This window comes from Hyaena hyaena, unplaced genomic scaffold, assembly GCF_003009895.1.
Source record: "Hyaena hyaena isolate Hyena2069 unplaced genomic scaffold, ASM300989v1 scaffold_117, whole genome shotgun sequence".
In the NCBI taxonomy this organism is placed as follows: domain Eukaryota; kingdom Metazoa; phylum Chordata; class Mammalia; order Carnivora; family Hyaenidae; genus Hyaena; species Hyaena hyaena.
Genome location: NW_024080749.1, coordinates 1,237,297 through 1,250,240, shown reverse-complemented (window position 1 = coordinate 1,250,240; position 12,944 = coordinate 1,237,297). Strand labels below are relative to the sequence as shown.

General features: G+C 38.9%; 1 protein-coding gene across 1 annotated transcript; it reads left to right on the top strand.

Moving 5' to 3' along the window:
- The first annotated feature begins 425 nt into the window (after positions 1–425).
- On the top strand, positions 426–5,724 carry SCG2 (secretogranin II). Its single transcript, XM_039236835.1, has 2 exons — positions 426–507; positions 3,446–5,724. Exon 2 carries the CDS (start codon positions 3,460–3,462, stop codon positions 5,314–5,316), a length of 1,857 nt encoding a protein of 618 aa, XP_039092766.1. The 5' UTR covers positions 426–507; positions 3,446–3,459; the 3' UTR covers positions 5,317–5,724.
- Positions 5,725–12,944: the final 7,220 nt, after the last annotated feature.

Below are 12,944 nucleotides of genomic sequence, written 5' to 3'. Positions count from 1 at the left end.
ATGTAATTTCCTTGTGGGCAATGAAGAAAAAAAGTCCTTGGGTGTAAACTTCTTTTTTATAACGACAAAAACAACAGCAACAGGAAACACTCGTCACAAGATATCAGAACACAGTTGAGATTATATTTCAATTAGCCGTCTGTCTGACAGATTTCGTTCTTTCTAAGGGTAATTGTGCAGAGACAGGGTTTCATTTCAAGTCTCAAAAATTTTGATGAAAGAAAAAAGAAAACTGCAGTTTTTGCCACAAAAAGACAGGTGGCGTAAGCATCCAGCATTTCCCCCCCCTTAAATATATAAAGTGATTATTTTCTCTCGGGTTCTTTGAAAAAACTCGCTGTGCTCCGGTTTGTGGCTGAGCCGGTGACGTCAGTGTGGCAGTGCGGAGACAGGCGCGGCGGCTCCCTATAAGCTGAGGAGCTGTCCGGGTGCTGAAACGGCCCGAGCAGCTCACCAGGCTGACTGGGAGGAACATGCTGTGGACCTCCTCTGCCATATAAAAAAGAGGTAAGTAAGACTGCTTTTCCTTCGATTTACTGGAAAGTTCTAAATTGCGTATTCTTTCCTTAATTCCTAGCTGAGAAGGAAAAGACCGTTTGGCAACCTTATATCTATAGAATAACTGAATAGCAACCTGCTGCTCTTCAATCAATTCAAGGAGGCTATATATATACATAGATATAGAATTGAATCTATGATGTTTACCACTTGCGGTTGGATATTTATAACCATTATGCTATTTAGATAACCACATGTAAGAAGTGTGAAAAAGTTAAAGATTTTAGTGCCAGTACCCATATTAATGTAAAGTTAACTAAGCCTGATATTTTGTTTCTTCCCTTAATGTATTGTTTCTTCTCTTAAAAGCTAGACACAAAGCTAGAGATATAATTTATATGTTTAATATTCTTAGCAGTGGGTTTCCAATCATTCAAAAGCTGTTAAACACATTAGTCATAGAGGCAACCGATTTTGGAACTAGTTTTTCTTATTTTCTTTGACATTTACCTTACAAGAGCTCAAAATGAATAAATTACATAAAATTATTTTCTGAATTGATACTCTGTGAAAGGGCTTACATTGTTATTCCCCAGTTTTAGTCCCAGGAAAGTAAAATTAGAATTATCCTGAGTAGAGGCTTTTTCTTTTATTCAGAGTGCAATATTATCTTGGGTTATAGGTTGGATGTGACCATGAATTACAGAGAGATGATAATTTTGAATTTCCATGAGGAAAACATTCATAACTGTGTAAGCCATTATTATTATGTTTGATTGAAAGAGGTTGTACAATATTTTGCTGAAAATTTTTAATGGGATTAGTGTTTCTTTTTTCTCTATCTTAATTAGTAGAATTGCTCAAATTAGATATATCCACCTGTATTTGTCAATGCTCCAGTCTAATTTCAGTTAAAAAATAACATAGGATATTAGAGCTGTTGAAATCATTGTCAGTACGTAGAAGAGCTGCTACCTGGGAAAGAAATCCCTTGAGTCTCACTCAAAGCAAGAACTATGTCATCCAAACTGAACCTTATAAATGACCAAAGAATAGCATGTGATCGGCTGTGGTTTAAATAACTACATGAAGCATTCTTCCCCAATTCCACAGCAAAGCCCATCTCCAAGATAATGATTTTAAAGACAAGCACATAACTCATATGTTGAGAATACATCATGATACTGGTCTCAAAGAAAATAAGTTCATTAAGATTCTTAAAACTACTATTTCAAATGCCAATGTTGGAAATAGATTATCAAAGCTAAATTAATCTTGAATTAATATAAAGAAGAAATTATAATGTACTTTTATTTAAACCTAAGAATTTACAATTCTTTAAATTTTACGATTTCTTATAGAAACATTAATTCATAGTAAATATTTGAAGAGTTTTCTCCGGCATGCCTTTAGAGGTTTTTTGCTTTCAGTAAATTAAGTAGTCTGATTAATGGGAATCATGCTAATAGATATATGCATTTATGGTAAAGAAATTTCTCTAAATACAACCATTGTTAGGTCTAAAAACTGAAGTATTACTTAAATGCCAAAATTATCTAGTGAAAAATGATATTTTTTGCAATTGATGTCTAAGCTAACAGAAAATCGTACCCATAAAAGTTAGCTTAAGGAAATCATGATGCAAGTAAGATATCATGAACAAACTTGTGAGCTTTCCTTACATTTATTTACAACAGAATTTCAAATATTAAAATAGTTTTTCAATGTTAGCAATGTCAGTGTAAACATGTAAAAAATAATCCCCTTGTTAATTCATATGTGAGATTATGAAGCATTGGAGAAAAAAATGAATGAAGATTTTTAAGTAGGAAGAATTCAACATATTGTCTGTGTTTATCTAACTTGGGAGTTACATAGTGGTTATTTTAAGGTTTTCTAACAGTATGAGTCATTTAAGATTTCACAGGTCCACACCAAAATAGACACAGACATAAGTCAAGCTGAATCTGAACACTCACAAGTTCAGAAATAGACTGGTTAAGAAAACTTATGTTCTCTCTGAAGCATCTGTTATTATTTACTATGTATTCTTAAAGGCTGATGAAAAAATATAACCATGATTGCATTTTGCGAGACAGTCACAAATAAAATTATTAGAAGAAATATGGAACACAGACATTTTAAAGGTTTACTTTTTTAGTGTGTCTATACAGAAAAAAACCTCACTAGGTTAGCCTGCTAGTTGGCACCAGAGAAGACCCATGTTCTGGAGGTTATTAAGGTGAAGAACTTTTAATACTGACAGTTGGGTTTAGTGTCAGTGTAAGAAGAAGGTATGTCTGAAAAATATAAGTAAGTAGGATTCATCCATAAAGAAATTCAGTATGATTGATTTTAAGATGCTGTATTACTTCATCATATATAATGTCACTGTTGTGGTGTTTCTACAACAAAATTAGACAGACAGTTGAAAAACTAACCACATGGTTTTTCGATACAACCTTAAGGAAATCATTTAATGTGTGTGTGTGTGTGTGTGTGTGTGTGTACGTGTGTGTACATGCTACATGCATGGTTTAAATTAAGGCAACTAATTTTTTGGCCAATGATTTGAATAGGAATACTATACAAGAGAACTAAAAATCATCTTGAAAATTTTTAATTAAGCAGACAATGCATACTTAAGAAAACAAACTACACGGTTTGCAAATTAAAAAATAAAACCTCATATTGGTCTTTGTGTTGTTATTTTGGCCAAGTGAATGCCATGCAGAATTGATGTAGTTCAGTAACGATTTCACTGGTTTCCTGCAGTTAGCTTGGGAGAGGTTGTATAGGAAATATGTACGGCTTTTAGAAAGAGTCATCCTAAGTTTAATATAAAATAATCTCTGCTATGTGTTTTCCCTCAATGGTTAGTTACCTCTTTTTTTCTCGTGACTTCTCATTCTCCATTTGTGTTAATTCATATTTTCTATGCTTTAAGGACATCTTTCAAACATGGCAGAAGCTAAGACTTACCAGCTTGGAGCAGCCCTCTCTCTCATCCCTTTAATTTTCCTCATCTCTGGAGATGAAGCAGCTTCATTTCAGCGAAACCAGCTGCTTCAGAAGGAACCAGACCTCAGATTGGAAAATGTCCAAAAGTTTCCCAGTCCTGAAATGATCAGAGCTTTGGAATACATAGAAAAGCTCCGACAACAAGCTCACAAAGAAGAAAACAGCCCAGACTACAATCCCTACCAAGGTATCTCTGTTCCTCTTCAGAAGAAAGAAAATGCTGATGAAAGTCACTTGCCAGAAAGCATGAGGGATTCCTTGAGTGAAGATGAGTGGATGAGGATAATACTTGAAGCTTTGAGACAGGCTGAAAATGAGCCTCAGTCTGTACTCAAAGAAAAGCCCTATGCCTTGAATTCTGAAAAGAACTTTCCAATGGACATGCCTGATGATTATGAGACCCAACAATGGCCAGAGAGGAAGCTCCAGCACATGCGATTCCCTCCTATGTATGAAGAGAATTCCAGGGATAACCCCTTTAAACGCACAAATGAAATAGTGGAGGAACAATATACCCCTCAGAGCCTTGCCACACTAGAATCTGTGTTCCAAGAGCTAGGAAAACTGACAGGACCAAACAACCAGAAGCGTGAGAGAGTCGATGAGGAGCAAAAGCTTTACGCAGATGATGAAGATGATATCTACAAGGCCAATAACATTGCCTATGAAGATGTGGTTGGGGGAGAAGATTGGAACCCAGTGGAAGAGAAAATAGAGAGTCAAACCCAGGAAGAGGTAAGAGACGGCAAGGAGAATATAGAAAAGAATGATCAAATCAATGATGAAATGAAACGTTCAGGGCAGCTGGGCCTCCAAGATGAAGATCTCCGGAAAGAGAGTAAAGACCAACTCTCAGATGATGTCTCCAAAGTAATTGCCTATCTGAAAAGGTTAGTGAATGCTGCAGGCAGTGGGAGGGCACAGAATGGACAAAACGGGGAAAGAGCAGCCAGGCTTTTTGAGAAACCACTTGATTCTCAATCTATTTATCAGCTGATTGAAATCTCAAGGAATCTACAGATACCCCCCGAAGACTTAATTGACATGCTCAAAACTGGAGAGAAGCCAAATGGATCAGTGGAACCAGAGCAAGAGGTTGAACTTCCTGTTGACCTAGATGACATCTCAGAGGTTGACTTAGACCGTCCAGATGCATTCCCAAACAAAATGCTCTCCAAGAATGGCTACCCCAAAACAACTGGTCATGCTATGGCACAGGCCCTACCAGATGGACTCACTGTTGAGGACATTTTAAATCTTTTAGGGATGGAAAATTCAGCAAACCAAAAGCCTCCATATGTTTCCGGTCAGTATAACCGAGAGAAAGTTCTGCCGAGACTCCCCTATGGTCCTGGAAGATCTAGAGCAAACCAGCTTCCCAAAGGTGCGTGGATGCCAGATGTTGAGAACAAACAAATGGCATATGAAAACCTGAGTGACAAGGATCAAGAATTAGGAGAGTACTTGGCCAGGATGCTAGTGAAGTATCCTGAGATCATGAATTCAAACCAGGTGAAGCGAGTTCCGAGTCAAGTCTCATCTGAAGATAACTTACAGGAAGAGGACCAAATTGAGCAGGCCATCAAAGAGCAGTTGAATCAAGGTAGCTCTCAGGAGACCGACAAACTGGCCTCGGTAAGCAAAAGGCTCCCTGCGGGGCCCCCAAAGAATGACGATGCCCCAAACAGACAGTACTTGGATGAAGATCTGTTAATGAAAGTGCTGGAATACCTCAACCAAGAAAAGGCAGAAAAGGGAAGGGAGCATATTGCTAAGAGAGCAATGGAAAATATGTAAGAGTTTTCATTAATTGCCCTACCTTCTTCCTCCATCCCCAAGAAAGCCCCAACATTTCTCTTCAGTGTGTTGACTTCTATCCTGTTAACACTGTAATATCTTTAAATGATATAAAGGCAGATGATTCCATTTAACTGGGGAATCTGCTTCACTTATTCTGAGATGTTCTCTTGTGTATGGATATGTGTCAATGTTATGACTTCTGGATAAAAAATTAATCACATCCCTTAATCAAGAAAGATATGTGTGATAGTGTTTAATAGTGTATTTAATGGCTGTGGCATTGTTGATGCTCACATATTATAAAGAGTATCCTATAATTCTCTTGAAAGTTTTTAATATTTATTGAATTATTTTGTTACTGTCTGTAGTGTTTTGTGAAGTACCGGATGAAAAAAAAATAAAGCATTATAAATATATAGTTTTATTCATAAGGCCTTTTCTATTGTGTGTTTTATTGTTGATTAATAAATGTTATTTCTCGACAACTGTGGACTCTTCATTCTGAAAAGCCAGAGACAATGAATGTGGAGCCCAAAGAGAAATTCCTTACCTTCCACAGCCGACTCAGGTAAGAAGTGAGAGGAAATGTATTATTATGCTACGTGCTTATAGAATGCAACATACTCCAGCAGCCCAGTGTTTACTGCTTGCCAATGGCTTTTCTCATATATATAGCTTATGGAATAAGCCTTTTATTGTCATAGTTATACCTTGTACCCTTGATTTCTAAGTAAATAAATACACTTGTCTTCCAGACTCATAACCAGCCTTGAAAACAAAACAAAACAAAACAAAAACAAAAAACTGTGTTCAGGGCAATCAGAAATAAGTACAGACTTGGAAGCAACTTACCTAATTCCAAATCACTCTGGTCCTCAGAAGACAAGGCTGATGCCTCTTTTGTCTGATTTGAAAGGGGCTAACCGACCCCCAGATTGTCAGGTAGGTGAGTGGGCACAGCACAGTGGAAAACATCAGCTGCCCTCTCTTTTGCCCCTAGTTCTTGAGAAAATCCTGAGTGGGATAAGCAGTGTCTACTTGTTACAATGTGTATCATGTTGGGAGAGTGCTATCAGCCTCCTAACATACCACCAGGGAATCAACAACAACAGCAAAAACAGCAACCACAAGAAAATGTATACAGCCACAAAATAGCCATGGTTGTAAAAGAAACAAGGAAATAAATAACTACTATTTACTCAATGTTTATTAGGCACTAGGCACCATACCAAACACTTGACCTCGTTTAGTCTGTACTGTAACACTGTCAAGGGTCTCTTACTATCCCTATTTTTATATCAGGGGAGGCAAAACTCAGAAAAGTTAAAGAACCTTCCCCAAGTCACTTGGTGTTATGAGTTACCAAAGCCTGGGTTCTTTACCACTTCACTACTTTGCCTCTGTGGGAAGTGCCCTGTCAGCTGAGTTGGGACTTTGGAGGCAGGATGGTGAGAGGCTCATGTGGACCCAGTATCAGTTAATTCCAAGTGAGGGTGCTTGTGGGGTGTGTGTGTGTGTGTGTGTGTGTGCACACGCGCGCGCAAGCCAGGATTGGGGAGGGGAAGCAATCCTTGAATGGTCAGAAGGCAATGAAAAAGCCTGTATGCCTTAGAAAAAACACTGAATGCAGGTTTTTCTGCTTTATAATTTTGTCCAGACTTTTCTTTTCTTTTCTTTTCTTTTCTTTTCTTTTCTTTTCTTTTCTTTTCTTTTCTTTTCTTTTCTTTTCTTTTCCTTTTCTTCTTTTCCTTTTCTTCTTTTCTTTTCTTTCCTTTCCTTTCCTTTCCTTCTTTTCTTTTCTTTTCTTTTCTTTCTTTTCTTCTCTCTTTAGTTTCCTCCTCCTCCTCCTTCTTCTTTTGGAGAGAGATTAAAAGAGAGAGGCAGAGGGAGAAAGAGAAAGAATCTTAAGCAGGCTCCATGTGGGGCTCAATCTCATGACTGTGAGATTGTGACTTGAGCCAAAATCAGGAGTCAGATGCTTCACTGACTAAGCCATCCAGGTGCCCCCAGACTCTTTTCTAGCGATCACATAATTTTGTGTAATTCTAGAATCCGTTAAGTAGAAGAGACCTCAGAGGTAAATTGTCTCTACCATATTTCTAATTAATAATTAATTAATACTCAATTCTGTATCCCAAAAACAGAGAGTTACTAACTTAGTAAATAGTATTATGGAGAGGTCCAGGATATTTGGGTAGTTTAAGATCTAGGTACAGTCTTTATGTTTTACTTGGTAGATGTCCACATATATCTTCTGCCCTTTGTATATTTTCTTCAACTCGTGTTTCATGCAGCAAGTCACTCGAGTAGCTTAAATCGACGCTGTGACTATTTCCATGCTAGCCTTAAGCAGGAATGAGAATTTGGCACGTGTCTCCACCCAACAGAAATGCCCTCACTGTGATGTTTGGACATTCTACCCAGAGGTTAGGAACTGAGCACAAGTTAACTGACATGATAACAGCTGATGAGTCTCCAGGCTGGGATTTATACACAAATCAGAGGGATGTGTCCATTTTGCCACAACATAATATTCTTTCTTATAGTCTCAGACTTGAAATTCCGTGATTCTCTCAGGATGATGTTGCAGGCATCAGGAATAGCTGTCGGGAAGCTCCTTTAATTTGGAATGTATATTCTTTGCCTGACTGCTCTCCAATACTAGTCAGCAAGCAGCTCTGCCTTTTAACAGTACCACCAGGTCCCCAGTTACTGACTCATCAGACTGATTTCTGATCCAAGGATTTTTTTTCATAAGTGCTTTAGTACATTGCTCTCTAGCTTAAGAAAGAAAGCTCTAAGTACCATTTAAGGAGGTAAATGACAAATTAGTTGGAATTAGAATAACACAACCCCTCTCCCTGCCCGGAAGCCTCCTTCAACAGAAGTCAGGGAATAGCTTGAACTCTCCAAAGAGATGTCCTCTGCAGGCTCCCACTGCAAGGAGTAAGAAACTGCCTGAGTGCTTAGACTGCACCCCTTACAGCAGCCCATATCTTCCTCGGGAGCCACATGGGAGCTTAGCAATCTCTATGCTCTTGCCAAGGCCCCCACTACCAACCTTAGCGCTAATGGCTACTCCACCCTACCCCGCCTTGGGGACAATCAGGACTAATGTGATTGTACCCTTTATGACAAAACTTCCAAGTCATTCTTCATTTCCTACACATAAAACCTTGTATATCGCTTTTTTGGACCTGAGTTCCTACTGTTTTCCATATTCTATGACATTTTTTATTATTTCCTTTTTTAAAAAAATTTTTTGAGAGAGAGAAAAAGCCTGAGCAGGGGAGGGACAGAGAGAGGAGACAGAAAATCCCAAGCAGCCTCCATACTGTCAGCACAGAGCCTGATGGGGGCTTGAACTCACAAACCGGCAATCATGACCTTGATGAAAATCAAGAGCCAGAGGCTTAACCAACTATGCCACCCAGGTGCCCTATTATGGTGTTTGATACTCAGGGTTAGTTATCAGCAAAATTCTCTGCATCCTCAACCTCTTCTCTGAATATTCTCTCTACGTCCTTGCTCTAAAAGAAACTTACTCCTCCTTTGAGGTTGCTGCTGCCCCTGAAACTCTTCTTTGCTCTTTTTCGTTGCTTATTGACATTTATTTTTCAACTTTTTTGGGGGGAGTGTATATTAATACACAGCTTTATTATTAATGAAAATTAACTTAGATGCAAGTGAAAGTAAAATCAATTCAAATAAGATGTTTTAAAAACATAAATTAAATAGAGGGTTACAAAATCCAACTAAAGGTTACACTAAAATGTTGGACATCCAGAACATCTAGAATAATGGGCTTTTTAAAAAAATGAATATATTTGACAGATATCATTGTTTAAATTTAAGGTGCACCACATATTGATTTGGTACTTTGAAACAAAATATTTTTAATGTTTATTTAGTTTTGAGAGAGAGAGAGAGACAGAGACAGAGACAGGGACATAGAAACAGAGACAGACAGAGTGAAAGCAGGGGAGGGGCAGAAACAGAGGGAAACACAGAATCTGAAGCAGGCTCCAGGCTCTGAGCTGTCAGCACAGAGCCCAACATGGGGCTAGAACCCATAGACCATGAGACCATGGCCTGAGACAAAGTCAGACACTTAACCAACTGAGGCACCCGGACACCCCTGAGTTGGTACTTTGAATGTCCTTCATTAAGGACCCACCCCTTACTCCTTGCTATTGGGTTCATCAGCCGCTCCATGTCATTTCCCTTCACTCATCAATGATAGTAACTCCTGCTCACTGCTTTCTTTTTAGCACTACTCCTTCATAATACTCGTCAATTTCAGTATCCCTGAAGATGATCTTTCCAGCCCTTTCCAGGCACCATCTTCCAATAGCTGTTTACTTACCTGTCTTTTTCTTACCAATAATTGTGACCTATCCTAAATCTAAATCCTAAACATTTCACTCTAACAATTACCTTCTATATTTCTTTCTTTTTTAAAAATGTTTTATTTATTTCTGAGAGGAAGAGAGACAGCGTGAGCCGGGGAGGGTCAGAGAGACAGGGAGACACAGAATCTGAAACAAGCTCCAGGCTCTGAGCTAGCTGTCAGCACAGAACCTGATGCAGGACTCAAACACACGAACCGTGGGGGATCATGACCTGAGCTGAAGTCGGACGCTTAACCGACTGAACCACTGAGGCGCCCCTACCTTCTCTATTTCCAGTGCACTTCCTCTAGTGGCTTAGTTCCAATAATGCCCCACACCCCCCTAAGAAATGTTATCCATGGATCTTACCATCTTTCTACTCTCTCCCAACCCCTTTATTCTTCACTACCCACTTTGCCAGTCTTAATTTTCATGGTATATCATTATGCTCCCAGAAACATTCTTAATTAACTGCCTTCAGTCTTTCATGTTTCATTGTAGTTTCTTTGTTAATCCAGGAATTCTAGTTAAATCCAATTCTTTACTTGCTCTTACCTTCTTATCCACAACCAAACTTAGCAGGAGAAAGACACACAACCACGTTGACCGATTTCACTTTAAATTCATGCCTACTGACCTTAAGTGGTCGACAGCGCTTTGCTAGAATTCTAATATACTTAGGCTTTTTGCTCTTAGACAATAATTTCATACTTTCCATCTGTCCACAAATATTCAACCCTCCACACTCCATACTCACATGATTATCTTGTTTCTTGTTTCACTAAAAAAAATGAAGCCATCTGAAAAGAAGGCCTAGAGACTCCCATCTCCATTTGTATCACCTGCCTGCCTCTGTTCTTGTGGTAACTACGTAAGTCTTTATTAATCTTAATGCTTGTGAGCTCAATTCTGCCCTCTTGCTTACTTGAGAACCTTGCTTCAGAAATTCTCTCCTTTTTTGCAAATCCACTTGGTCCTGTCTACTGAATGATCTTCATCAGCATACAAATAGGTTGCAATTTCTTTCTTCTGCGAAACCAACAAAACAAATAAAGAAGCAGACGAAAACCTCTCCTGACCCCACTTTCCCTTACACCTGCTGCTTCATGTCTATTCTTCCCTTTACAGAAAAATGCTTTAAAGAGTTCTCTTCTCACATCCCAAGCTCTTTTCAGCTGGTTCTTGCCCCAAGTTCTCCACAGAAATGGCTCCTGTTGAGGTCAGCAATGATCTCCAAGCTGCCAAGTGTGATGATCAATTTCAAATCCTTATCTAACGTGTTCTAGCAGCATTTGGCACTGTTAAACACCTTCTTTTGTTGGTATCCAGGCCACTGTGCATGTGTGGATCTCCTTCTACTTCACTGGTTACTCTTTCTCTCGTCCTTTACTGTCTCTTTTTTAAACTCTTCACCCTCTGAACATTGGAGGCCAGCCATCAGACCTTGGAGCCCTTCTCTTTTCTGTCTTCACTCATTCCTTAGGTCAATCTGTTATGTCCAGCCCATAATGTTTACCTGAACTCCACACTCCAACTCATTAGTTGAACGATCTAGATGTTATCTCCATTAGATGTCCAATAAGTATCTCATGTGTAACTGGGACCTGGTTTCCCACTCCATGACAAATTTCCAGCTCCTCTCACAGACTTTTCCTTCTGACTTCATACCAAAACCCATGGTGTAGACCTTGACTCTTCTCTTTATCTTATAAGTCATTCACGAACTGGCATCCAATCCTGTTGTCTCAACTTCAAAATATATCCACAGTCCATCTTCTTACCACTTCCACTATTACCAACATGCTACAACCCATGATCATCTCTCACCTGGGTTATCAGACTATCCTCCTATTGATCTTCCCTACTTCCACACTCCTTTCCCTGCAATCTAAATATAGCAACCAACATGACCCAGTTACAATCCAGAACAGATGATACTCAAGAGTGAGAGCCAAAGTTACAGCTTTGGGCTACAGGCATATATATAGTTTGGCTCTGAACCCATTTCCTAGTACTCTCCCTACTATGCCCTCCTATCCACCTGCAGTGGCCTCCTCACAGTTCCTTGAATATGCCAAGCATACTCCCCCCTCAAGACTTTTGCATTCACTGTTTCCTCTTTCAGAAGGGCTATTTCCCTAAATATCTGCGTAAGTTTCCCCCTTACCTTTTTCAAGTCTGTTGTACAAATATTGACTTCTGAATGCCAATCCATCTCAAATTTCAACTCCTACACACTTTCCCTGTCTCTATTCTTTGCCTGACCCTTTCTCTTTATCGCGTACTACAGCTAGCATTCCTAATTACAGTGTTACCTTATACACTGTCCACTCCTCCACCACTAGAAGGTGATCTTGCTGAGGGTAGCTATTGTTTGTTTATCCATTCTGGCACCTCTAGCTCCCTAGATTAGTAGGAACTGGAACATAAGAAGTGCATAAAAACTAGTTAGTGGTGAAATTAATGAATTGGGGATGTGGGCCTAAAGTCTTGAACAGTAAAACAAGGTAAATCCTTGTTGAAAGAATAAAGAAACAACAATTTTATTGCATCAATACAGATTTAAGGCCCATTTAAAATGTTTATAGAATGAAATTAATGAAATAAAATTTCTGATCCAGGTTTCAATATCCTCTTTTACCAAGTCTTTCATCTTTGCCTGAAGGGAACATAGCAGCGGCCCAGAGGCTCAATTACCTTTGTGATTTAGCAGGAAGAGACAGGTAGAAGTTGTCAGCTTGTGGCAAGTGGGTCCAGATATTTTTCCAACTTAACTTAAGCATCATCAGAAGGGCCTATGCCATGATTAGGCAATCTGCTAAGATGGCGTAGTTTTCTAGCACTACAAAATTATAGCTATTTTGGTATTTTTATCAATATATGTGAGAATTATAGTTATTGTACCCCATAGAAGAAAAAGATTACTGTTATTAGAAATGCTGTGGAGATTAGTCACACGCTGACATAAGCTATGGCAGCATGAATACATAGCTACTACAGCTAACGTTATTTATGCTGTGACTATTATTTCTTGATGGTTGGAAGGCTAGGAGACCCCGTGAGGTTTTATCAGGGAACTTCTGAAGGTTAAGAAGAACCAGGGATTGGAAAGCCAGTGGAGTTTTTCCTGGTAAGTGAAAGCTTTTTGATTTGGAAGAAAGATGACCATTTGTCTGCTAGTGTTCAGACAGTATCTACCTTCTAGAGGATTTACTGAAATAATCTTCAGCAAGT

Excerpts from the sequence above, each read along its gene's own strand:
- SCG2 (XM_039236835.1), top strand. The coding sequence starts at position 3,460 with ATGGCAGAAGCTAAGACTTACCAGCTTGGAGCAGCCCTCTCTCTCATC.